Raw genomic sequence first — 27,902 nt, 5'->3', positions numbered from 1 at the left:
GTACCTTTGACATACCATTATGGACCCTTCAGGTACTAATATGTATTTTTTGTAAAGGTTCTGCCCCAGCGACAGCTCCTGTATCTTTATTTCGAAGAAGGTGTTGGTTAACCAAAGAAATATTTTGTTTTATTAATTTATTTTGATAACGGTTTTTGCCTAAAGGGTTATCTGGACATTCGAGCTATATGACATTTAATTGCATTAAATATCCTTTATTCAAACTTAATTTCGAACATTAAAATTAAATGAGATTGCCAACAAATTCAGTCAATCACAAAAAGTTTTTAGAGTTTTTAGAAACGAATCACAAAAATTTTTTAGATCAATGAAAAATAGTTTACAATTTGGTACAGCTAAGCATAAATTTTGTTTTGATGTGGTAATTTACAAATAAAATAAGTTTTTTTGTTATTTTGCAGGCCGTTCATTCCACTGTGGCGGCCCCGGATTAATAAAGGGACTAAGCCGAAAAGAAAATGAATGAATGAATGAATGAATGAATGAATGAATGTTATTTTGCAGAACATGGATGTTTGTTGAGTCCTACTGGTCTAAATGGACGACGTCCCTCACTCGCTTCAGCGCCGCCATGTTTTCCGTCATTGCGTCACTTCCGCCGCGGTCCGGTGTGGCGCGAGTCGCGAGATAGTGAACAATTTGCGAGAACAGAAAAACGCAAACTTGTGTTCACGCAGCTGCTGGGTTATATCTTATAACTGAAAACAAATAAATCCTTTTGACAAACGTGTGGAGAAAGCGGCGATTGGATTTATCGGAGGGAACATGCCGCGGCGGAAGGTGAGAGAAAATGCGAGAACTGGGTCAGTAGCCCAGTCGGCTGAGCGCGCGCTAACGGCTAGCTCAATGTTTGTTTACATGTTCAGACAAATGTTGTTTGTTTTCTATTAAAATGTTTCAATTTTTATCTCAATTGTGTTCTGAGTTAACATTTTAGCGCATAAGAATCGAAAAGCAAAGAAAGTGGCTTCGAAAACGGTGCGTTTTTAGGTAAAAGTGAAGCTAGTTAGCATTTTTTCTTTATGTGCAAACGTTAATGTTGAAAACACACTTGAGATTTAAAGTAATATTATTATTTCATTAAGGCAAGATACATTGCAAGTTTCCTTTCACCATCTGTCTATTTAGATTTTTTTTGCTTTTTAATGCTATTCAGAATACAATTCTACGAGAATACGATGCTACTGTAAAGAAAACACCCATTATGCCCTTTTAATGTGTTATTTTCTAAGCTTTTTATCAAAATGTGTGTTTGTACATTCAGTTGCAATACATATTCTATTCTGAAAATGTTTTGTTTCTCCTCTACAGGGCCATAAATCTCCATTTCAGCTGATCTTAAATAAACCCATAAATACTGAGGTAAAGTTCATTTTATTAATCGCACATTTAGACATTAATAATAAAGTTTCAGGAAAGTATTTTTTTGCTAACAAAGGAGAAGCTGGAAAAAACAGCAGCAAATGATCCAATCTGCAACCTAAAACATGAACAAACTGCCATGTTTAACGTTAACTAGTATCATCCCCTATTGGACTATTATGAATTTGGAATGACGGAATTACCTTCTAACAAGAGGCTACATGTGCTGCTGAAGATTAAAGACACATATAAGAGGTTTGCGTCTGACTGGGCTATATTTCGTGTTGTTTTTGAACCCAAATAAGGACTAAATGTATGCTGTGTGTAGTTTTTATGTAATTGATAACATATCGGATACTGTAAAGGTCTGTTTGTTTTCATATATGTTGTGTTTATTTATTTATTACATATAATTACAGACGCTACAGTAGGCTATTTTGCACTATCACTGATCTGTAGTTATAATCAAGTCATGTTCATAGAAGGGTTAGTAATAAACATTTAAAGAGAAGTATTTATGTGTATAAAGCTTCTGTTTTGTGAGAAGGGCTTCTCATATTTGTGAACGACCTGTATGGCTTTACTGTGACATTTCCTTTAGTAAAAATGATGTCATCTGAAACTTTGTCATACACCACTCCCACTAAAAGGGTACCTTTTTGGCTGTAGAAACGCAAGCTTGTTAAAGTGACCCCATTCCGACCGTGAAAACCGGCCATAAATGTCTCCCTTCCTAAGTTACACTTGCTCCTTTAGCTTCCTCACTGTCTATTTTCAAGCGCAGTGCGATCATTTTTGTCGCATATGTGCCCGAAATTTCATCTATGCATAAAATTGATGACGTTCGACCAGTTTTCACAACAAAATATTCACCACATGCGCAGATTTAGGAGGCATTCATGCATTAAGCATCTTTGCACCTAAAAATACCAAACGCAGCACTCAGGAATGGTTTAAAACAAGTGACTTGTCAACTTGCTGCAGTAAACAAAGCCTGCAATGCTTGCCCTGCCTTCTAGCTCTTCTTATTGGCCCACTGCACTAGAACAGAACTCGAATAGATTGGCTAATATCAGCTGCCAATCACTCCGTTCCGATGACAGAGCTACAGCCACGTAAACGTAAAGATAATCCATATGGAACATTGTTGTGTACAGAATATGGTCAGTCTATGTTACTGTTCCTACGGTGTATGTAAGCTTTTTTGGCTTTTGTTTTAGGCTTTTTAGAACAACAGTATCCCCAGCAGCCTAAGCAGTTATCACAATACCGTTAAACCATGCTTTATTTATCCAAGGTTTTCATACCATCTAAATCTTATGCCGTCCCATGCCTAAGTACAACAGTCAATTAAATATTGCTTATATTGTTTAAGTAACATGGTAAACGATATAGGGACCAAGTCACAAGTTGTCACTGAACGAATGTGCGAATTTAAAACCAACTTTACCTTAATCCCATAAACCAGTGTTTCTCAACCACGTTCCTGGAAGACCACCAGCTCAGCACATTTTTCATGTCTTCTTAACCAAACACACCTGATTCAAATCATCAGCTCATCAGCAGAGACTGAGAGACTTATAATGGGTTTGACAGACAAAGGAGACATCCAAAACATGCATTGTTGGTGGTCCTTCAGGAACGTGGTTGAGAAACAGTCATAAACCATTACATTTTTCCCTTGCTGTTTTCAGTTTTTACAAAAACAGTGTAAAAAAACGAATGATCGTTTTTGAACTAGATTTTTGTGCTAGAAATGTGCAAATTTAATGAAATAATGGATCATTTTTTACATTTAAACATCATTGTAGAACAATTGTAATGCTGTTTCTTTGCATTTCAAGTAATCAATCGAAATCGTTTATAATCTTTTCCCCTGTTCAACTGCAGTGCTTAGCTCATTTTAAAGTGTTGTTTAATTCATGATCTGTACATGTACACTGATAAAGCACTGCTAATGTCCACTCTGTGTTTAGAGAACTGCGGGCAGTAGTTCAGACGGGACTGCAGATTCGGATGACTCTGGAGATCATGAGAAGACCGACAGCTCTCACGGTGAAGCCAACCAGCGCAATAACACCCGCATGACCCGAGCATCACTGCGCCTTAGCCAGAGCTCTCAAGGTAAAAACACACAGCTCATTATTGGCTTCCTACAATCGTCATTGTTACTATATATTTAATAAGATAAATAGATCATCAGATTCTTTTAGTCTGCTTGTGAAAATATTAACTACAGCAACATCACCAAAACAGAGCCCACAGGTTATGTGTCAAACAAAACCATGTAACAGAAAAAAGGCCAGGCTGAATTATATGCGTGAATGTGGAGATTTGCCATCAAAATGTTTGGTAAACATAAAATTGAACATTTAATTATCATACAAGGCACAGCGACCCAGAGAAGACCAGCATTGATTTTTAATGACCCAGAAAAGACAAGAATGGATTTGCTTTTAACTCTTCAATAAAATAAGATTAGCTTTGGTGTTGATAAAGGCATGAGTTTCTTGGTAGTCCAGTCATAGAAGAAATTTGTTTATTTTATTTATATACTGTGTGGAAATATACATTTATATAATCCAGTTTTAAATGAACAATAATTGCATATAACTGAAAAGTTATATTCTTTGGTTTTTGATTATAGCATTTCATTAACAGCCCAGCCATGAGAGACATTAACCTTTGCCTTTCTGACTGCAGGCTAAGCCAAAGTGATGTAAGTGCTACGGGCAGGCTTTTAACGACTCTCCCTTTCATGCTAAAGAAACCCTTTTCTTGATAACTCATCTGGTCAGTTTCTGGACAGGTTTCTGACACCTATATGTCGGTTATCATGCTGACTACAATACTGAATTTGCATGCTTTGTTTAGCCATCTCCCCTCATCCTAAGAACACAATATAGATATGACATCTCTGTTTAGATTAACCAACATGTCATAATAAAGGAATTCTGCTTGTTTCGAGTCTCCTGGACTGGGTTCTCTCTTCTTCTTCATAATTTTATTTAATTTTTTTACAACAACTGTAAGACTTTACTAAGGAATCCCTCTAAATAGTGCACATAATTAACATCAGAGCAATATGCAAATATTTGCACTTCCTATACTTCACAGTTGAAAATTCTGGAAATGGAAATGTTGCATCGAGTACCCAGTTGTAAGCTTAAAATTAAATGTATCTTCTATATTTGATTATAAAGAAAAATAATAAATAAAAATTTATTTTCAGAAGTTGTAGGCTATAAAAATGTGAATGTATTCAAAATATTAAGCAAATATAAACAAACTAATCAAATTAAATATAAAGAGAACGTAAATTGCATAACAATTTAAATTTTATGGTAAATTTTTTAAAGTCGACGGACAATAATAAAAGTAAATATTTTTTACATTGTCTTATACATTATAAAAAAACACTAAGTTGCAGTTCTGATTTAGTTAAAAAAAGAATTTTTGCAGTAAATTAGCAAAGCATAATTAAAGTGTCTTATAAATGTAGATTTATTAAACACCATATATACTGCAATCAACAAGTTTTTTGAAAAATAAAAAAACATATGTAAAAAAAAAGTACCATGTTTTGTAAGCAGCAAGCCAACTTTTAATATAGGTTAAAAAAGAAAACCAAAATACAAACTGTGTAAATCAGAATGAGACTGAATTCTTCAAGGGTGACGCGTTTCTTTTGTTTAAAGCAAAAGAACATATTTTCACATTATATACACATGCTTTATAGTAACAAAATGATTGTCCTTATGATTATTTTATTTTACTTATTATTTATAGTTTTTGCACATTTATACTTATCATAAGAAATGAATTTATTCTTCATCTAGATGCTCCACCCGATATAAAGCAAGCAGTGGAGCGAGATGAGTCTCCTCCCAGGACGCCAACAGGAAACGCCCCGTCGTCTGAATCAGACATCGACATATCCAGCCCCAACGCATCCCACGATGAGAGCGTGACTAAAGACCAGAAAGACTCTGGCAGCGATCCCTCTCATCGGCCAAAACGCCGCCGCTTTCATGAGAGCTACAACTTCAATATGAAGTGCCCCACACCTGGGTGCAATTCTCTGGGTAATTGCTCTTCAGATTAATTTCCTGTTGCATCTGCTTAATAATCATTTTCAGTGCTAATTGTTTACAAGGGCTTAATTGGGAAAAATAAACATTTAAATGTTACTGGATCGTTTATGATGAAATATGAATATTGTTCTGTTTTTTTTTTTTTTTGTTCTTTTGCACAGGACATTTAACAGGTAAACATGAGCGCCATTTCGCCATTTCAGGATGCCCTCTCTATCATAACCTCTCTGCAGATGAATGCAAGGTATGTTAAGGGCAAAATATGTTTGGCTTGTTTGTGTTTTATTATTTTCTGTTATTAAGACACTGCAGGTAAATAGGGTAAAATGGAATTAATTATCATCACTGACATTCTTCAGTGTATTAAGTACACTTTTTGAGTGTAATTTTTGTGAAGAGTTGGGAGTTTTTATTATTTGATAATGACATTTTTTTTTTATTAAATATGTGCAAATGTACATACATTTGTAGCACAAAGATCAGAACATTGGATGAAGACAAAATTATGATTTTTTTTTTTGTGCATTGCTTGTTTGTGTTGTTTTTTTGCTTTTAATAAGACAAGACATTGCAGGTAAACAGGGTAAAAAGGAATTCATAAACAACACCAATTTTTCTCAGTTTATAAATTACATTAAATTTTTTGATACATTTTTTAATAATAATGAAATTGGGCATTATTTTTGACGAAATATGTGCAAATTTGACTACATTTCTAGCACAAAGATCTGACCATCGAATAAAGTTGGGAAAAAATATTTTATTATATTTTTTTGGCATTAGAGTCAAAGGTTTTTAGGGGATTTATTTTAGGGGGTATTTATTTTTATCATTTCATAATTCAGAAAATACTTGAACCACTCAAAGTGTTTGTTTTATTTTTCTGATTTCTTTGTTGTAAAAAAGTTTTATATAATCAAGTTAATAATGTATGAGCATACCCCTCTATAAAACATTGCAGAAAACATATATATGAATAATATTGTAATTAGAGTCAGGGGCAAAATCATAGTTTATTTTGGCATTGGGGATTTTGAGTATATATTTTATCATTTCATATTTCATAAAATACTTCAAACACCCAAAAAAAAAAAACATTTATCTTCAAATTTATTTGTCGAAAAACCCTTTTTGTAGAAACCAGCAATTTATGTATGAACATACCTTTCAAAAATAAAATATTTGAATAATACTGTAGAGTCAGGGTCAAAATTATTGTTTCTTTTTATTGGCATTAGAGTCAAAGTTTTAAGAGAACTTTTGGTATATTTTTTGATCATTTTATAATTTAGAAAATACTTCAAACACTCAAATAGTTTATTTTAAGTTTTTCAAGTTTCTTTGTTGAATAATGTTTTAATCAAGTGAATTACGGAGGATTATACACCTTTGTAAAATCTTTCAGAAAACATGTATGTGTGTATATATATATATATATATATATATATATATATATATATATATATATATATATATATATATATATATATAATATATAAATAATACTGTAGAGTGGGGTATAATAATTTTTTTGGAATGAGAGTCAAAAGTTTTTTGGGGATTTTGGGTATAAATTTTAATAATTTTATAATTCATGAATTTTTTTTTTTTAAATTGTAAAAATTCTTTGTTGAAAAAATTTTTATATAATCAATTTAATAATGTATGAACATAGTTCTAAAAAATCTTTCAGAAAACAAATATATAAATAATACTGGAAAGAAACTTAGGCAAAATTGTTTCTTTTTTGGCATTGAAGTCAAAAGTATTTTAGCGATTTTGGGTATATATTATCATTTCATATTTCATAAAATACTTCAAACACCCAAAGAATGTTTGTTCTTCGAATTTCTTTTATTTATATTTAAAGCAGTTTTATATAATCAAGCATATTATGTATAAAAGTACCCCTCTGTAAAACCTTTCAGGAAACATATATATATATGTCATATATATATATATATATATATATATATATATATATATATATATATATATATATATATATATATATATATATATATATATATGAATAATACTGTAAAGTATAAGTGAAGATTTGACTCATTTTTGTGAGAAAAAAATCAATTTGTGATTGTAATTTTACAAAAATATTTATTGTAATTGCAGATACAAGTGTGATAAAAGACACAAAAAAAATCTGCACACTAGGTTAAAAAATACATAATCTCAGTCATTTACGGGTGTTTTTAAAAAAAAAGTGTCTTTGCCTGCAGTGGCTCACCTAAAATTGTACTTTTGGCACCCTTTTATATGAGTTTGAAAATATTTAAAACACCATTTTGGTTGCCCCCTAAATTTCAAAAAGCGTTACTTTGTCCTATTCTGGATTGTTTAACTCTTCCCTATTGTTTATCTTTGTGTGCTTCGTGTGGTCTCGATCAGGTGAAGGCTATCGAGCGTGAGAAACAAGATGAAGAGCGCAGTCAGGGGCAGAACGAGGAGAACAGGCACGCTACTCGACATCAGGTACTCGCCAAACAGATGTTCTCTTAACACTAAACAAACATCGCACAAGTGTGTTAATGTCTCTTAAGTGCATGCATGCTTTTGTACTAAAGCGAGATGTTTGCTTGAACGCCTAACGCCATCAGCTGGGTGCTTTTTATTTTTAGGATGGGTTGTGATTGTTTGCTAGCTATAAATCCTGCGGTGACTACAGTGCATGTGTGGCTGATGAGCTGACCTTGAAAGAGTTTTATCTGCATGAAGCAGTAAAAAGTGTGATGTAGTAGTCATTTGACCTGGTTTTCCACAGGCACCAACTCCAAGACAGGTCCGATATAAAGAGAAAGTCATTGAGATGAGGAAGAGGAGAGATTCTGGGCTGAGTAAAGACCAAAAGGAAAAGTACATGGTAATTGTGTGTTTTTTTTTTTTTTGTGATTACTGAAATATATTTCAGAGTGCATCTGTGTATACATGTAAGTGTGATTATTTCATACATTACACATCATGAAAACTTCACAGCATGAACAATAATATTTAAAAAAAAAAAAAAAATTATAAATGAATTTCACTACATTTTAACAACAACAGCTCATACTTTTGCATTGAATGTCTCAGAACTGTCATGAGTGCAAGAGCAAATATTGGTAATATATTAATGCCATTATTATTAAAGAGATGGTTCACCCAGAAATGTTATTATTAGCCATGTTTTCATCCAAAGATGTGAATTAAATGTGCAAAACTGGACTATCGAATAAAACAATTGTGATTACATCACCGTTTCCATCTAAGACAAAATAGTCACTTCCTGATAAACTGGCGCCAAATAGTAAAAACAAGTTAACAGCCATGTAGTTTTGCTTAAGGCTCTTTCGTTTATTACGCAAAATAGTCCACGATTTGTCACATTCTTTTAGAATCTTCTCCGCTCGCACTGCTTGGAAAATTTGCGCACCCCCCCCCCCCCCCCCTTTTTTTTATATCTGCAACTCATTTTTGTTATCACATGATCTGTTGAGGCAAAATTACATTACTTTTTTTGATGCTGGAATTAATTCGGTAAATGCCCTTCATAATTTCCATCGTAGTTTATGCAAGTTTTTTCTTATGGGATAAAAAGTTTGTTTCTCATTTTCAAAATTTATGCGCATCTTGGTGTTTCCATCCAGGGTTTTTATGCAATAATCAAAAATGTGCATAAACATAAGTGGATGGTAGGGGTGTAAGAAATCATAGCTGATTCGTACGGATCACAACCCATGGAACACAGTAGATTAAATTCTAAATATGTAACAATCGCGGAGAGATCACATCTCGCATCATTCAAATCGCGTGTATGAAAGGATTTATGTTTCCTGTAAAATATAATGATGACAGAAGAAGTTGTGGGAGGTTATTTGTGTGTGGTGGGTTTTTTAGGTTATTAAAAGTGTCTGTCACTACTTGTTTAGCCTGCGTTAATGCATTCAGCATTGATTAATCATTAACATAAATTATAAATGATGGTGATTTGCATGTTTATTAATCCTTTGACTCGCTGCATTCAAATGTGTTTGAAAAATGCAAAAATCAAGAAAGAGATTCAGTCCTTAGTCTTTTGAGTTAGTTATGACCAGTCAAATAACAGAAATATTGGGAGAACAGTTTATAGTTTAGATAAAACCACTGATGATTATGGTAAAGATTAAAATCGCCATCATATGCATTTAACTTGACGCGCAAAAATTAAAGTTGTAGGCAGCAATCACATTATTTGAACAATAGGTGGCGACAACCAGCCATCAAAATAAGCCACTGGATAATTCTTCAAAAGTGATGCTTGAAAAAGTTTTATAGGTGAATAACTGAATCATTTATCGAAAATGAGATTAAAAATAAGTATGAGTTGTACAAGCTATAATGTTAGATTTATACATTGTGTTATCAGCATGTGGTGGAAACACTGAATTTTTTACAGTACAGTAATATTTTACAATTTATTTTAATTCAGCTGATTATGTCTGCGTTATATTTTTAGCATACTTACTGGTTCTACTTTTTGTTTTTTAAAACCAAAAGTGTCTTGCAGTACTGTTTTTGTTAAAAAAATGGAAAGGAAATTACATTTGTGTCCTCTCCGTTTTGAATGATCAGACAAATGGTCCAATCCATGGCTAAAAAAAAAGATAATGTGATCCGAACCATGAGATTTGTTATATATACTACACCACTAGTCGATAGAAAAGCAGCTACTGTTTCCTAGAGTGTTTTCTAACCTTAATGACACAAAAGAAAATACTTTGAATAACGCTGAAAACCTGTAACCATTGTCTTCCATAGTATTTGTTTTTGCTACTATGGAAGTTAATGGCTACTGTTTTTTTTATTTTTCTAAATATATGTTGTGTTCAACAGAAGAAAGAAATTCACACAGGTTTGTGACAAGTGAATGATGATGAAATGTACAGTTTTGGGTGAACTATGTCTTTTAAACTGTATTGTTGTTGATGCATTCACATCTTTTAATTTGTATCAGGAGCACAGACAAACGCATGGAACCACTCGCGAACCATTGCTGGAGAACATCACCAGTGATTATGATCTGGAGCTCTTCAGAAAAGCTCAGGCTCGTGCATCAGAGGATCTGGTAAGAACCGAAATACCTCACGCTTCACACAATTTTCTGACAATGCAGACCAGCTGATCAGAAAACTTGACTTACTGTCAAATTGTAAACGAAATACAAAAATAAACCATTTAATTAACCCTTATAATTTATTTTTGCATAATGCATTTCACTAAAATCATATTCTGTCTGGTCTGCTACCTCTCATTAATGAGAAAAATGAAATGAAAATTGTCGAATGTTTATGATGTTGTTGCTTAGTTTACGGATATTTTTATTAACCACAAAGCAAAAAAAAAAATAATTCAGATTCAAAACTGACCTAAATAAATTATGTTATACAATGTAGCTATGTAATGTGTAGATTATAACACTTTTTGATTCAGCAGCAATATCTATCCCGCTCGCTCACTGTGCACTTATTCAAAGCTGTTTGAGTTTCTTCCTTCTGTTTAACACAAAGACAATTTGAAGAATGTCGGTAACCATTTGCCATTAACATTTATATGAATTGTTTTCATACTATACTGTAGATGTCAATGGTTACCTGTTTCCTACATACTAATTTAAATAGCTTTTGCGTCCAGCAGAAGTAAGTAACTCCTAAATGCTTAGGAAAATTCATAGTTTTATAGGAGAGTTTTATTGGAAGAAGGTTCAGAATCATCAGTTGTTCATCTAATAGATATAAATTTACCCTTTTTCCTGAAGCTATAAGGCTTTATTACCTTAAATTTTAGCATGTTTAATTTTATTTCTGTGTATATAATTAATGTTATTATATTTCTGAAGTTATTAAGAAGCATGCTGGATTGTTTTTTTATTTATTTTTTATGGTTTTTGAGTGAGGTTTTTTTTTTGTATATGGGATTAATTGTCGTTAAACTTAAAATTAAAATGTTTTTAACAGTTTAGGGCGAGTAAATTTTAGATTTTTTGGTTGAATTTTAGCTGCCATTTGTCTATCTGTATATTTATATAGATTTAAGGTCTGATGTTCTTTTTGTTCGCAGGAGAAACTGCGTCTTCAAGGTCAGATCACAGAGGGCAGTAACATGATCAAAACCATTTTTTTTGGCCGCTATGAGCTGGAGACGTGGTACCACTCTCCATACCCAGAGGAATATGCCCGTCTGGGGCGACTGTATGTCTGTGAGTTCTGCCTCAAGTACATGAAGAGCCAGACCATCCTGCGCAGACATATGGTATGAAGTAATAGTAACCTCTGCTATGGCTTGAGTTTAGTCAGATGTTTGTATTGGAGGCATGTTTATAAAGGTGAAGTTAAGTTTGACATTTTCATTTGTATGTCATCTCTACAGGCCAAATGTGTGTGGAAACATCCTCCAGGGGATGAAGTCTATAGAAAAGGTGCCACCTCTGTGTTTGAGGTTGATGGAAAAAAGAACAAGGTGGGCAATGAATTCAAAATGACTCTTACGTTTGGGATATATCCGTTTTTTTTTGTGTGTGGCAGTTTTCACTTCTAAATTAAATTCTATGTTAACTCGCTACATATGAAGCTGATTTCTTTCATCCATGTGTCTCAACAGATCTACTGCCAGAACCTCTGCTTGCTGGCCAAGCTGTTTTTGGACCATAAAACACTGTATTATGATGTGGAGCCTTTCCTGTTTTATGTCATGACTGAAGCTGATAACACAGGCTGTCACCTTGTGGGATATTTCTCAAAGGTAATGCAGTGGTGCAGTCTATGGAAACTCACTTAAACTGAAATTTATTATAACATTACATATTTTCACAATACTTGCATTTAAGGTAAAATTTTGGGCAGATTTTTAATCATAAGCCTCTTTTGTTGAGACACTGCTCGCTGCAGAGCCACTTGGGCTCCAGTGAGGGGGAGCTTGAGCTCCAACTCCTCCTCCTATAAGCTGTTTTAATGCGTACATCCACCCCTAACCGCAACCCCCAGTGACATCACTTGTAGAAGAAGTGCAAGGAAGGAGGAGCTGGAGCTCAAGCTCCCCCTTGCTGGAGCTCAGCTCTGCCCACATGGCTCTGCAGTGAGCACCACTTGCTTTCGTTTACGCTCAGGCTATGGTAGTGCTGTTCAGAGAACATCAAACTTGTTGAAATGATTTGAAGACTGGATTGTGTACTCTTGATGTGCTGGCAGCAAACAGTGCACTAGTTTTACACTTTAAGGGATAGTTCACCTAAAAATGTACTGTTAATTTACTCACCCACAGTTCATCCAAGATGTAGATGACTTTTCTCTTTAGTAGAACTTTAGAGATGTTTGGATATATCTGTGGTCCTTGGTGATTCATATGATGGCAGTGATTGCTAAAAGTTTTTTTTAGATTAAAATAAACACAAATGAGTCCAAATCAATAGCCATGGCTTCTGATGAAACAGTGATGTCTTGTGAAGCAAAACGATTGCTCCGTGTAATGCTGTGTTCACACCAGATGCGGAACGCACAGATAAATCGCGCTATTCGCACTTAAATAGCTGCGTGAACATTTGAGTTTACTCGCTTCATACGCGCGTCAAACCCCGCTTCATTCGCGTGTCAAATTCACATCAGAACAGACGCAGATTCGCGTGATGGGCAGGGCTTCAGTCTGCCCTGTGACTCTAGCTTCATAGCTAAATGGCTAACATGGATTTTATGAAGAAAATAACAGTGTTTATGTGCTTTATGAAGACTGGAAAACAGCGTCGATACGTTTAGGGTCGTGTCTGAGTCTGCTACATTCTTTCAGAGGTGCATCCAGCTCTGTGAGCTCATAAACTTAACCAACTTAACCTGGCTGACGGAGGCTTTCAGCTGTGCTTCTGACTGAGCCAAGCCCAGTTTGATGAACTGTTGTCGGTGAAGGCTGGAGGATTTCCCTCGGAACACCGACAACAGGTTCTACGTCACAATCACGCCCCCACAAGAGGAAGCTTCTGATTGGTTAACGCGGTGCGAATTTACGCTGAAGTTCAGATTTTTGAAATCGAGAGATTCGCGCGAAACGCTCGTTAAGCGCGTCAAATGCGCAAAACGCTCAATTCGCCCCACGCCATTTGCGCGTATCGCGCCGCAGGATGTCCATTCACGCGTTTGCATTAACTTAACATGTAAATCACTCGCACTTGACGCGCGTTCCGCGTCTGGTGTGAACGCAGCATTAGAAATTGAGCACTATTTTCAATATTATTAGCATTAATTTACAGCCTGCTCAAACAGTTCACGGTGCATGTGTGAATGTAGCCTGATTGTAGTCCTGTCACTTTTGAATCATCCGCAGATTCAGCTAAAATCTTCTTTAATCTTGTACTAAAGAAAAATAAAGTCGTCTACATCTTGTGTGACCTGTGAGTGAGTAAATTTACAATAAATAAAACAAATGTGTGAACTGTTCTTTTAAGAAAGGCTGGTCAGAACAAGTCATTATGTTTATATCATGATCATAAATTCTCTGTTTAAGCATAATTGTCTGTTTTCATGTGTGCAGGAGAAGAACTCGTTCCTGAATTACAATGTGTCTTGTATCCTGACCATGCCACAGTACATGAGACAGGGCTATGGCAAGATGCTGATTGACTTTAGTGAGTACCTGGTGTGTGTGTGGTTAGGTTCTGACGGTTATATTTGTGAACAACTGAGCATTCCCATAGATCATTTCATTATGGCGATGTCACTGACCCATGAACATTTACTTATGTCAAACTATTTTGTAACTGTATCAAGAGGCAATTTAGTCATATCTTAACATTAAAACCTGTCATAATATAATTTATCAATATGTGGAATGTTTTAGATTCTTGGAAGCTATAGAAATTAAAAATGCAATACAGGAAATACGTTTGTTGGAAATACGAATTGTTTACATTCCTCAAAAGACTGGTCTGTAAATGGAAAGCATCAACTCTGTGCAAAACTCTATATCATAAATAGTAATAAAATGCAGATATCAAACTGTGCAACATCAACCTGTGATGTGGATTTTAGTTTTAGAAGATAAAATGGAAAAAAATAGGGCATTGAAAAAAATTTGTAAGCACAAAAAAACCCTCAAAATTAGCCAGTTTTGCTAATATCGTCTTGGTGTTCAACACACAAATCTGTGAAAATCTTGGAATTTTAGTCAAGGGTTTATGACCCTTTAATTATTTATTTAAAAAAAAAAAAAAGAATTATACACTAAAATCAGGATTTATGACCTTTTAAATACCATGCTATTGTGTTGCTATTGCGTTCCAGGTTACCTGCTGTCGAAGGTTGAAGAGAAGGTGGGCTCTCCTGAACGCCCGCTCTCTGATCTGGGCCTCATCAGTTATCGCAGCTATTGGAAGGAAGTCCTGCTACGCTACATGTACAATTTTAAGGGCAAAGAGATCTCCATTAAAGGTAAGAGGAGTTTATTGTGCCCCAAATGTGAATGTTGTAAATTAGGCATGTTCAATCAGACATCCCTGAAGGGTTTGACTTCATTTTTTTTTTTTTCCTCTCTTCAGAGATCAGTCAAGAGACTGCAGTGAACCCAGTGGATATCGTCAGTACACTGCAGTCCCTTCAGATGCTTAAGTACTGGAAAGGAAAACATCTAGTTTTGAAAAGACAGGTATCATCTGTTTGTTATTTCTCTCTTTTTTTTTGTATGTTTGCTTTAAAAGGCCTGGGTGTCCACAGGATCTTAAAGTATTAAAAGTTAATAAACGAATGAAGAGAAATTTAAGGCCCTTAAAACTTATTAAAGTCTAAAATGCTATTTTGCAAGGTATTAAGTTTGATATCATTTTTGATTATGCAGTGTATAGTTGTATGCTAAAGTTTGCCTGAACTAAATCTGCGAATATCAGGATGCTGTATAGTTAATGAAATCCTACTATTTTTGACATCATGCTGCTTTGTTTACTGCAGTAAAGGTGCCAACCTTTTTGGATAAATTGCTTACATGAATATTTACTAAATACATTGTAAGTTTAAATCTTGCAAGTGTTGTTGGTTGAAAAGTAGAATCTGTGCCCAGAAAATAAACTTTTTGAAATTCAGCCAGAAACAGGTAGAAAATCTAATTTATTTTTTAAGTCAAGACATGAAGAGATTGTTTATAGAAGATGCCGCATTGGACACACAAGACGCATGAAAGGAGAAAAACCCCTAAAGTGTCTATATTGCAAAAGAAACCAAACTGTTAAACATATTCTTGTGGAATGCCCTTTTTTTAAATGTTATCAGACAAAAGTTTTTATCTGGAATGACTTTAAATTAAGTATTTTTAAATGTGAATCCTTCTAAAATTGTTTAAAAATATTTTATAAAAAAAAAACCTTAAACTGTTTTAGATTTTTATCTTATATATTATCATTCTTATTCTTGTTTATGCATTTTACCTTGTATGCTATTTATTGCTGTTGATAGCTTTTAATAGTTAGAATACCTTTATAATTATAGAAAAGTGGTGTTTATAAAATGTGGTAAACTTGATCTGTTTACTATTAAAACTCTCGCTCTCTCTCCAGCCTTTGTGTTGTATTGTATTATAGAGCTGCTGTTTGTTTTGTACTTAGAAAAAAAAGCATAAAAAAGCAGTAATTACTTTGTTCTTGCAACATTATCTTCGCAATATAAAAAAAAAAAACGTATCATGTGCATACTTTTTGAACTATTGCAGTGTTTCGCTTGCTTTTAAAACAAGCTTTTTTTCCCCTCCAAAATAAAAATACTTGAGTGATTTTGATAGGAAAATATAGATAGATATTACTTTTGTGTTCCAGAGGAAAACCTCTCTTAAACTCATGAAAGCACAATCATTCTGTCAAAGCACCCGACACTGCAAGTTCACTAATAAAACTAGATGCTTATGACCTTTCTGTCATACAGCATTTAATATAAATTGATTTGACTCTCTGCTGCAGAAAGCAGCTATGATTTTCTGCTCTGTGGCTTCTCTTTCTTTCTTTCTTTCTTTCTTTCTTTCTTTCTTTCTTTCTTTCTTTCTTTCTTTCTTTCTTTCCTTCCTTCTTTCTTTCTTTCTTTCTTTTTCTTTTTTTTCTTTCTTTCTTTCTTTTTCTTTTTTTTCTTTCTTTCTTTCTTTTTCTTTATTTCCTTCCTTTCTTTTATTGTAAATGTATTTAAAAATTAGTATAAATTGTAGCATCTTTATGTTGCATTTTTAAAATATTTTTTTATAAAGTCTACGCAGTACCAACATGTACCATATATAAGTAAAACTTGAAATGGTTTAACTCAGAGGTGTCCAATCTCAGTTCTGGAGGGCCAGTGCCCTGCATAGTTAAGCTCCAACTTCCTTCAACACACCTGCCTGGAAGTTTCTATTATACATAGAAAGCGCTGGTTAAGGTGTGTCTAATTTCAAAAGAATCAAAATATTAAAAACTTTCAAGGATTTAAGATGCTGATGACTGTTAAACGCGTCATAACAGGCTTGTGAAAAGGGTCCATTGTTGCACACCAGTTATTCATCGTTTTGGCTATAAGAGAAATCCCAGCCTCCGTAACTTGGCGGTCAGAGGTCGATAGTAATATTTTGAGTTCCCCCAATGCTGACGTCACATGAAAACTTTCACTTCTACTTGTGGCCCAATCAATCAGAATGCATCTTATTCCACTGTTAAAAAAATGCTGGGTTACACATAATTGATTTGTGTATGCAACCATTTGAGTAGATTTGACATAAAACAATGAAGTTTTACTCAAAAAAGCCAAAGAATTGTGTTGTTTCAGCTCATTTTGAATATGTCGTTTAAACAAACAGCAAACATAATTTTCCAGTGGACCAAATGTAGTAACTTGTAAATAAATATACAATTGTAAGACCTAAAATGTTCAAGTTTGGTTTTATTTTGGTTTTTACTGCAGATGTAGCTGAATATATTTGTTTTACTCTGCAGGTTTTCTTCATTTAGATGTTTTGCCTCAATAACTGTTTTGTTAATTAATGCCACAGGACCTGATTGACGATTGGAAGGCCAAAGAGACTAAAAGGGGAAACAGCAAGACCATCGACCCCGGCTCTCTCAAATGGACCCCTCCTAAAGGAACCTAATTGACTTTATTATTTTTTTCATCCCTTTTTATGACTCCATCACGTCTTTTGCAATGGCTTCATCTCTCATTTTTGTCTCCTTTTATGTGCCCTTTGAAACTTTTATACAGTAATATTTATTTTTCTGGAAGTCTTTGGCCAAAGTATTTTCTCTGCCCCTGCGTATTTTTAAATGTAGATGTATTTTGATTCTCTTTTTAAAAGCAAAAAAATAAGCTTATCGTCATTAGAATGTAGAAAAAAGGGGCCTTACATTACAAAAAATCTCATTTAATTACACATTCTTTAACAAAACAGTATTTCTTTTGTGTTTTTGTGAAAATGTCTTGATTGAAATGAGAACAGAGCTGAAGAGAAATGTCATTTTGATAAATACTTTTATTACGCCATTTATTTGATATCCCAGCAAGACATTTGCTTGTGTGTGTATACTCCCAGTTTCCCTGGAGTACAATGTTAAGAGTGAAGAATAACTGTGTTTTTAGACGTCTGTGAGGTCGTCAGTACTGAAGTCTGTCCCATTCCTCCTGCAGATCTGCTGTGTGAAGAACATTATATCATTTCAGGTCCGTTTCATCACTTTGCATAAATACACTTCTGATACTTCAGCGTTGTACCTGTCCGTTTGTTCAGAGCTGCAGATTTTGCTGTACTCGTCTCTGGGATTGCTCTTGTGCCAGAACCTGTGGATTATTAGCATTCATTTTACAGTATTGCAGCATAGACTAAACCCCCAAGCTGTATATTAAAACGATATATATATATATATATATTTTGAATTTAGTCATACCTCCTAAAGATCTCTTTCCCATGAGTCCTACAAACATATCACCCTTGTGCCCTGTGAGGAAATAATGGAGATTGAAATTGCTTGAGTGCTTCTCTTAATGCTGTCTTTATTTACTGACTCTTGTTGCAAACCTGTTTTTTTTTCTCTTCTTATTTTAAACAAACAAAGAAAGATATTTTGAAAAATGCTGGTTGCTGAGTACTATTGATTTCCATAATCATTTGTTTTCCAGCTAGAGAAGTCAATGGTTGGCAGCAGCCAGCATTCTTCAAAATGTATTTATTTGTATTTAACAAAACAAAATTCAAAGATTTAAAGCTAAATGATGAGAATAAATGGAGAAATAAATATTTTTTGGTGATCTTCAGTGAAAACACTTTTTTTTTAGTTCACACTCCTCTCTATTTCTGTCTGTCTGTCTATCTGTTTATGTTTTTCTCCCTCTCATAAATATAAATATCAAAATGTCTCATCTTTGTAACAAAACACTTCTCACTGAACAAGTCTTTCTTTATTTCTTGTTTTTTTTTCTTTCTGTCTTTTTTTCTTTCTCTCTTGTTGCTTTATTATTTCTTTATTTCTTTCTTGTGATGTTTTTTCTTTTATTCTTTCTGTTCTTTATTCTTTCTTTCTCGTTTATTTCTCTTTTCTTTATTACTGTCTTGTTTTTTCTTTATCACTTTTTTATTCTAGTTTTCTTTATTATTCTTTTTTCCTTGTTTCTTTTTTTCCTTTTTTCCCTTTTTCTTTCTCTTTCTCTTGTTTCTTTATTATTCTTTCTTTCTGTCTTGTTTGTTTCTTTCTTGTTTCTTTTTTTTCTTTCTCTTGTTTATTCTTTCTTTTAATTCTTGTTTCTTTATTATTTTTCCTTTCTGTATTTCTTGTTTCTCTATTTGTTTATCATTCTTTTTTCCTTTGTTTTTTCATTCTTCTTTTCTTTATTCTTTCTCTTCTCATTTTTCTCGTTTATTCTTTATCTTTTTATTTTTCTTTATTTTTTCCTCTATTTCTCTTTCATGTTTGTTATTCTTTCTTTCTCAATTTTCTCGTTTCTTTTATTCTCTTTTATTCTCTTTTTTTTCTTTTTTCTCAATTTCTTTCTCTTGTTTCTTATTCTTCCTTTCTTGCTTCTTTCTTTCTGTTTCTTTTCCCCCCGTTTCTTTTATTCTCTCTTTCTCTTGTTTCTTATTCTTTCTTTCGTTTTCTATTTTTTCTCTCGTTTCTTTATTCTTTCCTTGTTTTTTTTTATTTCTCTTCTTTCTGTTATTTCTTTCTCTCGTTTTTTTCTTTCTTTATTCTTTCTTTTTTATTCTCTCTTATTCTTTCTCTTGTTTGTTTATTTCTTTCTTTCTCTTGTTTCTTTCTATTTCTTGCTTTCTCTTGTTTCTTTCTATTGTTTCTTTCTACTTCTTTCTTTCTCTTGTTTCTTTATTCTTTCTTTATTCTCTTCTTTCTTTCTTTCTATTTATTATTTTTTCTTTTTTTCTCTCTTGTTTTTTCTTTCTTGTTTAAGCCGCTTGTATAAAATCTCAGCCAAGGCCCCTTAAAAATTCTCTGCTTTTCTGTATTGCCAATTTTAGCCATTACATTATTTTGGTTTTATTTTGTATAATAATGAGATCTCTAAATATAAAATAAAAATGATGTCAAAATAACAAAAAAAGCCAAAAAAAAAAAAAAATCTTAATTTGATGCATTAGCTCTTTCTTTCAATCACAAAATAATGTAAACAGTTATAAACCAATTGGAATTTTTAGAGGTCAGAGACGGGTCTAGAGGTATTGGTAGGTTTGTGCTTAATGGATTATTGTAAAGTATAGGTTATTCCAGTGAAGGTGTTTTAAATAATACTATGTTAATACATGTATCCACAAAACAAGGTTTGATGATTAAAGCACACAGAACAAAGACACTTCTAATAAAGTGAGTCATTTTGTTATGTACAGATGCAATAATGAAGTGAATATACTCACTTCTTCGCTCCATTTTTACAGGCTGAAGGACTTCTGGGAAAATCACAGAAAATGTCAGTTATTTATTTACAGTGAGATGAAGAATACATTTAATTGCAAATGATCAAGATAGTTAAGTAAAAAAAATAGAGCTAATTAAAAGCAATACAGGCTTAAATATGCTGTTAATTTCAGGGTTATTACAATTTATTTTAAATTAAACGCCCCATAAAGCAACAAATATACATTTTGGAATGCATTAAATGTACAAATTGATTTAGTTATTTAAAAACAGCATATTAAATGCTTTAAAAACCCTATTAAAAATATGGATAAACTTTGATTTATCATCTTTTAATGCAAGACATTTAAAAAAAATCTCAGTGGGTAGTTTTTAAATCATGTTAAAAAATATACTTTACATTTCTTGCTTGGGGTAATAAGCACACAGGATACAGCGTAATATATATTAATATATATAATTGGTTTGAATTATATGTTTGGTGTATGGATTATGTTTTGGATTACATACCACAAGTAAAATTGTATATTGTTTATTTATTAAAATTTTTAATTGTTTGTTTATTTTTTGAGCAGTGTATTTTCCAGAGGCAACAAAATGTGAAGTTTTACCTGAGCGTTTCCCCATTAACCCATAAAACTGATGAGATTTGGATCTCTTCAACAGACTGGCCACTTGACTGGCTAATGTCTCCTCCATCGGCTCATCCTATGTTAACAAAGAAAAAATATATATGCAAGTCAATTATTAGCCCTCCAGTGAAATTTGCATTAAAATATTTCCCAAGTGACACACTACTAAAGAAGGAAATTTTCAAAGTAGTTCCTACAATATTTTGTTCTTCTGGAGAAAGGCTTATTGGTTTCAGTTTGGCTAGAATAAAAGCAGTTTTAAATTTTTTATAGACAATTTTAATGTCAATATTATTAGTCCCCTTAAGTATTTTTTTTGATTGTTTACAGAGCAAACAACAGTTATCTAATAACCTAATTAACATAGTGACATATTTAAATGTCACTTTAAGCTGAAAACTAGCATCTCTAACTAGAAAAATAATACGTACAGTCATCATGGCAAGGAGAATATAAATTAAATGTTAGAAATGATCATGTTTAAAAATAATCTCTACATTAAACAGAATGTCTCACCATTTTAAAATGAATACTACATATAAATCAATAAATGTATAATTTTAGTAACAGATTGAGCTCATTTATACATTTTATAAAGCATTTATTAACACAACAAATATCTGCTAACTGAATTTCATCAAAAAATTCTCACCTCCCAGTTATCAGACATCCAGTTGTCTCTGTTTAGAGAGAAAGAGAATCCTTCAACGCTGTAGGCGAGAGCGAGTAAAGTGAGCATTAATGCTGACAGTTTCCAAATCTCCATATGGAACTAACAGGTCTAGAGAATGCTATTATGTCTATTTAAAAAAAAACACTAACAAAGAGAGTTCAGAAATGATGTTTTCTTCTGAAAGCAGAGCTCTTTTCTGTTCTTCCACATAGCGAAACGGCTGCATTTATAGCCATTTATAGCCTGCCAAAGCCCCCTCCCCGATCTGACACACCACAACCAGCATCACCTCCATCTCCCCCTGCCAGAACCGATGATTAAGGTGCATCTATTGGAGAAAAATGACTACCACTTGACTTGAGAGTTCAATTTGTTGATCGTTTGATTTCATTGGTTTTAATTTATTGGCCAATCACGTTGAAATTTAATCAACTGATGCTAAACACTTTGAAAAAACTGTTAGAACTATATTAGAAACTTATTTTAAATGAGCTGAAACAACACAAATCTTGGGATCTTTTTGGGACAACTTATTTGTTTTATGTTCAATTCACTTAAATTTGATAAAGCAATCATATTAACTAATTGGTTTGTGTTGGGACAACATGAAGAGATTGTGTGGAACTCAGCATTTATTAAAGTGTACATATAATTCAGTTAAATAAATGTATTCCTGTTCACATTAGGTTTTGCTATTAAAATGGTAATAAATAAAGCTGACATTTGTAAAATGTCAAAAATAAAATAAAATTATGTTCCGTTAGCTCAAATTACTAACTTAAAATAAGCTAAATCAACAGTTTCAAACAAGTTTTTTGGGGACAACTTAATTGTTTTATGTTCGATCCACTTCAATTTGCAAAAATTAAATAAACTTAATCGATTTGTGTTGGGACAACATGAAGGAATTGTGTGGAACATCATTGTGTACACTAAAAAATGCAGGGTACCACACAATTCATTCATGTCCATCACAAATTGATTAAGTTAACCGAACACTTTGAACATAAAAAATTAAGTTTTCCCAATGAAATCTCAAGAATTGTGTTGTTTAACTGATTTTAATTAAGTAGTTTGAACAAGTAAAAAAAATATTTTTTGAGAGTATTTAAAACATTCCTAATATATTGTGAGATGTTTTTGCAATTTGAATGAATAGAATAATACATATTTAGTACAATTTGTAAAACCTTTTTTTTTACAACAGTGAAGCTAGAATACTTGAAATGTCTCAATCTCTAAATTGTGTTTGAGTAAAATGTATATATCTCAGGGTATCTGTGGGGTCTTAAAAATCTTTAAAAATGTCTTAATTTTGGCCTTAAAAATTCTTAAATCCATTGAAATATTGTGTTGTAGGTCTTAATTTTCCTAAATCTATGTAAAGCTATCCTGACACCCATCCCATCACTAACTATATATTTCAATAAAAGTTTTAAGAAACATTTATTTATTAATATGGTTTAATTATGATTCTTACAATAATAATTGTTTTAATGTTTTTTATTTTTTATTTTAACTTGACCATTAAAAAAAATCTTTAGAGATTAGCCTTGTGTAAGTCTAAAATTTCATTCATTATGGTCTTAAAATAGCGTTAAAAAGTAAATAAAAGTGTGTGTGTGTGTATATATATATATATATATATATATATATATATATATATATATATATATATATATATATATATATATATATATATATATATATATATACACACACACACACGTTTGTTTTTGTGAAAAGTTAGTACATAGTTTTCCATTCGTTTTATACTGTTCAAACCATATTGTGTTGCCCTCACCCCACCCTACCCCTAAAACCAAGCATCACAGGAGACTGTGTACTGCTTTACTCTCTGAATAAAATCATCCTGTGGGATTCAGAAGCTTTTGGAGAAATGAGGACATCAGCAATGTCTTCGTATTTCACCTCCTTTTTGTAATACCTGTGTCAAACCCATGTCATTATACAGATTTGTGTCCTATGTCACAAACACACATCAATACCAATATTTACCCTTTAGAGGAGTTAAGAAATTTATATTTAGGGCTATATATTAATTCAAATTAGGTTTTGCTATTAAAATTGTAATATAAAGCTGACATTTCTAAAAAAAAAAAAAAAAAAAAAAAAAACTTTTCGCTGTTTGCTCAAATTACTTATTTAAAACAAGCTAAAACAACAGTTTCAAACAGAAGTTTTTTTGGGGGACAACTTAATTGCTTTATGTTCAATCCACTTAAATTTGCAAAAACAATTAAATTAACTTAATCAACTTGTGTTGGGACAACATGAAGGAATAGTGTGGAACATCATTGTGTACAGGGGGCGAATTAATAAAGGGATTAAGTCGACAAGAAATTGAATGAATCATTGTGCACACTGTAAAAAATGCAGGGTTCCACACAATTCCTTCATGTCCAACACAAATCGATTAAGTTAACACTTTTAACAAATGTATGTGGATTGAACATAAAAAAATTGTCCCAATGAAATCTCAAGAATTGTGTTGTTTCAATTAATTTTAACTAAGAAAATTGAACAAGTAAAAAAACACTTTTTTTGAGTGTATATAAAACATTCCTGATATATTGTAAGATGTTGTTGTCTTTGGACTGTGGGGGAGACCTGAGCACCCAGAGGAAACCCACGCAAACGCAGGGAGAACATGCAAACTCCACACAGAAATACCAACAGACCCAGCCGAGGATCAAACCAGCGACCTTCTTGCTGTGAGGCGACAGCACTACCTACTGCGCCACTGCGTCGTCTGTTCATAGTATATCAATCTGTAAATATTACCCATATCTTTTCTGTAACTGGATTTATAAGTTATAAGTTGAATTATAAGTTGCCTAAAGCCTGCAATTGCACTCCTGGTTAGACCTAAACTGCATTTCGTTGCCTTGTTCTTGTACATGTGTAATTAAAATATAGTTAAATCTAACCAAAACCTGGAAAAAAGGTCAACTAAAACTTCATGCACTAAAATAAATAAATAAAAATTTGACAAAAAAACGGCAATTAAATAAGCTTTTAATATATTAATTTATATATTTATATTATATATTTTAATTGAATCAACATTTCTTTAATTTCAAGTTGCAAAATGGCTTTAGATTTAAAGTAGTTTGATTCAGATCTTTCACGGATGATTCATTTAAAAATACAAGGAGTTCATTGTGTACTTTTGACAACAGCAATTACCACAGTACAGTGTGGGATAAACACACAGAACAGTAAAATATACGAGCAAATGTATATGTCTATATGTTTGGAATGACAATCAAATATTTGACCTCGTTTTCTGTCTCTGCATAAACGAATATGACCTGTTTATAATTACATTTCTGACATATTGATCTGTGTTTTCAAATTGACTGAGGCGTCTGTACAGGGCTTGGCAAACAATGCCTTCTGTTGTGTAAGTTCTAAGTAAGTACTTAATCGTTCAGTCCATTTTTTTGCCCTCTTTTGTCTAAAATCCACACAAGAAAAAAACCTTTGCTTCCAAATAAGCCTGGGTTGACAAAAATCAGTTAGTTTGTCATTTTGTGCCATTAGAGGAAAAACTACTTTACTAAAGTGGTTAACATTTAGCATTCTGTTAAAAAAGGCATTCAAATGGCTTAAAATGTCAGTCCAATACATCATCATGTGCACAATTTTACATTATGCATTTTTTCAATCAGTGTTATTCATCTGCACTTATAATCAACAATAAAAAGAAACTAGGAATCAGAATAATATTAGCCTATTTATGCACTCCATTTTATGTTTAAACAAATAAATTGATTAAAGTTTATATAAATATTATATACACTCACCAGCTACTTTATTAGGTACACCTTACCTGTTCCGTGTTGGACCCGCTTTTGCCTTCGGAACTGCATTAATCCTTCATGGCATAATTTCAACAAGGTACTGGAAATATTCCTCAGAGATTTTGGTGCATATTGTCATGATAGCGTCACGCAGTTGCTGCAGAATTGTCGGCTGCACATCCATGATGCGACTCTCCCGTTCCACCACATCCCAAAGGTGCTCTATTGGATTATATCTGGTGACTGTGGAGGCCATATGAGTACAGTGAACTCATTGTCATGTTTAAGAAACCAGTCTGAGATGATTCACGCTTTAGGACATGACACGTTATCCTGCTGGAAGTAGCCATCAGAACATGGTAGACTGTGGTCATAAAGGGATGGACATGGTCAGCAACAATACTCAGGTAGGCTGTGGCGTTGACACGATGCTCAGTTGGTACTAATGGGCCCAAAGTGTGCCAAAAAAATATCCCCTATACACCATTACTCCACCAGCCAGAATCGTTAAGGCAGGATGGATCCATGCTTTCATGTTGTTGACGCCAAATTCTGAACTGACCATTCGAATGTCGCAGCAGAAATCGAGACTCATCAGACCAGGCAATGTTTTTCCAATCTTCTATTGTCCAATTTTGGTGAGCCTGTGCGAATTGTAGCCTCAGTTTTCTGTTCTTAGCTGACAGAAGTGGCACCCGGTGTGGTTTTCTGCTGCTGTAGCCCATCTGCCTCAAGGTTTGATGTGTTATGTTTTCAGAGAGGCTCTTCTGCAGACCTTGGTTGTAACGAGTGCTTATTTGAGTTACTGTTGCCTTTCTATCAGCTCAAACCAGTCTGGCCATTCTCCTCTGACCTGTGGCATCAACAAGGCTTTTGCTCCCACAGAACTGCTGCTTACTGGATATTTTCTCTTTTTTGGACCACCCCAGAGAAGGTTGGCATGAAAATCCCAGTAGATCAGCAGTTTCTGAAATACTCTGACCAGCCCGTCTATTACCAATATGCCACATTCAAAGTCTCTTAAATCTCCTTTCTTCCCCATTCTGATGCTCGGTTTGAACTGCAGCAGATCGTCTTGACCATGTCTAAATGCCTTAATCAATGCATTGAGTTGTTGCCATGTGATTGGCTAGTAAGAAATTTGCGTTCAAAATAACGTTAGACAGGTGTACCTAATAAAGTGGCTGGTGAGTGTATAGCCTATAAGAAGTATGGGTATTAAGTAAATTGCTAGTTTTTTGTACACTTTACAAGTACAATCGCATACTATTTAGGCCTACATTTAAATATTTTTAACTTTTTGTTTTGTAATAAACATTTTCATGAGCAAGCTTTTGTTATGATAGGAAACAAGCTACTGACTGAAGTGCGTAAATAAACTGCGGATAGATTCAGGTAGCCTACATAAAATGTCCTATTTGCTCTAATTAAGTGATTTCAGGTTTTACTTAAAGACTAAACCATTTTACCATCCTAACGTTATCTCTGAGCATTGTTTTAATCTAAGTTACATCTATACACAAATGAGCGGCCTGAACTTACTCAACCAACGTAACGTTATTTCTTCCATCGCGCATGCGCATTCATAGGCTTTGCTTGGATTTCATCTATTTTGTTGAATAGAAGTAAAACGTAAATAATGAACGAGTACATATTAAATACGTTTTATATGTTTTAACAAAACACTACAACACTGTTTTAACAAAGCGCTACGGCTCGCTTATGATTTGTTTATATATTTTACACTTGTCGGGAATAATTAATTTCGCTGGTAACATTGCGCAATCGCGTTTCGTTACATCCGTTATTCGCCCTTGACGTTTCCTCCTCACACGATTAAACAAAGAAACTCCCGGTATTCTGGTCGTTGTTTCTCGTTGGAGTCACATAATCTGAGAGTTAGTCGTCAACGTTAGAGAAATTGACCATTCAAATCTTTTCTGCAAAATGGCGAATCTCCAGCCGCAGAAACGAAGCTTCAGTCCAAACAGACTTACATCGTGACAAACCCGCAACTTAACCTGAATCAACACTGGCTCTTCAAGGTCTGATCCAGAGATGCTTCCTTCAGGTAAGAACTTAAATTTAACCTATATTTAGCCATGCAGCAGTCAAACAGTAGTGTGGGGTCGTTATATAGTTTAATATGTGGGTAAGTTATTATTAATTGTAAGTTTAAGTTGTAGCGCTGTGCTTTATTTTTTAATTTAAACTGTAAGTTGTAAATCTAATTGGATACTAAAAACTGTCCAAAAAGTTAACATGCGACACATACTTGCATTATATGTACAAAATTACCTTAGAAAACCTTTTTTTGAGCAAAGTGTCATGTCTGATACTGAGGCCAGAAATATATCCAGACATAATACAAGACTGTGTGTTGAATTAACGTTAAATGATGATGAGTGACAGAATCTACAAAAA

General features: G+C 33.3%; 2 protein-coding genes and 1 long non-coding RNA gene across 11 annotated transcripts in view; 2 read left to right on the top strand and 1 right to left on the bottom strand.

The window, feature by feature from the left end:
- The first annotated feature begins 556 nt into the window (after nt 1–556).
- Nucleotides 557–18,188, top strand: kat7b (K(lysine) acetyltransferase 7b). Of its 3 annotated transcripts, NM_212635.1 has the most exon segments (15): nt 658–801; nt 1,333–1,383; nt 3,360–3,507; nt 5,223–5,468; nt 5,639–5,721; nt 7,884–7,967; nt 8,257–8,355; nt 10,465–10,575; nt 11,568–11,759; nt 11,877–11,966; nt 12,108–12,248; nt 14,025–14,118; nt 14,774–14,920; nt 15,028–15,134; nt 17,484–18,188. In NM_212635.1, coding segments are annotated over 15 exon segments (1,707 nt in total). In that variant the 5' UTR covers nt 658–786; the 3' UTR covers nt 17,583–18,188.
- On the bottom strand, nt 17,941–27,670 carry si:ch211-131k2.2. Of its 6 annotated transcripts, none has more exons than XM_087275807.1 (7): nt 27,500–27,670; nt 21,631–21,688; nt 20,958–21,054; nt 20,346–20,378; nt 18,373–18,423; nt 18,200–18,265; nt 17,941–18,120 (listed from the first exon to the last, which is right to left on the bottom strand). In XM_087275807.1, exons 2-7 carry the CDS (start codon nt 21,646–21,648, stop codon nt 18,083–18,085), a joined length of 303 nt encoding a protein of 100 aa, XP_087131933.1. In that variant the 5' UTR covers nt 21,649–21,688; nt 27,500–27,670; the 3' UTR covers nt 17,941–18,082. The 6 variants fall into 6 exon arrangements, with proteins under 6 accessions (XP_087131933.1, XP_087131935.1, XP_087131934.1 ...); XM_087275809.1 differs by having other exon boundaries at nt 17,941–18,117; nt 27,500–27,586; XM_087275808.1 differs by having other exon boundaries at nt 27,476–27,570.
- LOC141376748 (uncharacterized) overlaps nt 27,041–27,902 on the top strand; it is a 218,847-nt gene continuing 217,985 nt past the window's right edge. For both annotated transcript variants that reach the window (XR_015503825.1, XR_015503824.1), the window contains exon 1: nt 27,041–27,549. This is a non-coding gene — a long non-coding RNA (uncharacterized LOC141376748). The remainder of the gene's footprint in view (nt 27,550–27,902) is intronic.

This window comes from Danio rerio, chromosome 12 (assembly GCF_052040795.2).
Source record: "Danio rerio strain M-AB ecotype USA chromosome 12, GRCz13ab, whole genome shotgun sequence".
Classification (NCBI taxonomy): domain Eukaryota; kingdom Metazoa; phylum Chordata; class Actinopteri; order Cypriniformes; family Danionidae; genus Danio; species Danio rerio.
Note: the sequence above shows the minus strand (reverse complement) of the source record. Positions and strands in the feature narration are given on the sequence as shown.

Coding starts and splice junctions, on each gene's coding strand:
- si:ch211-131k2.2 (XM_087275804.1), bottom strand. CDS start 21,744: ATGGAGATTTGGAAACTGTCAGCATTAATGCTCACTTTACTCGCTCTC. Junction 18,266..18,372: donor GGGAAAGAGATCTTTAGGAG/GTATGACTAAAT, acceptor AATAATCCACAG/GTTCTGGCACAAGAGCAATC. Junction 18,121..18,199: donor AGCTCTGAACAAACGGACAG/GTACAACGCTGA, acceptor TTCTTCACACAG/CAGATCTGCAGGAGGAATGG.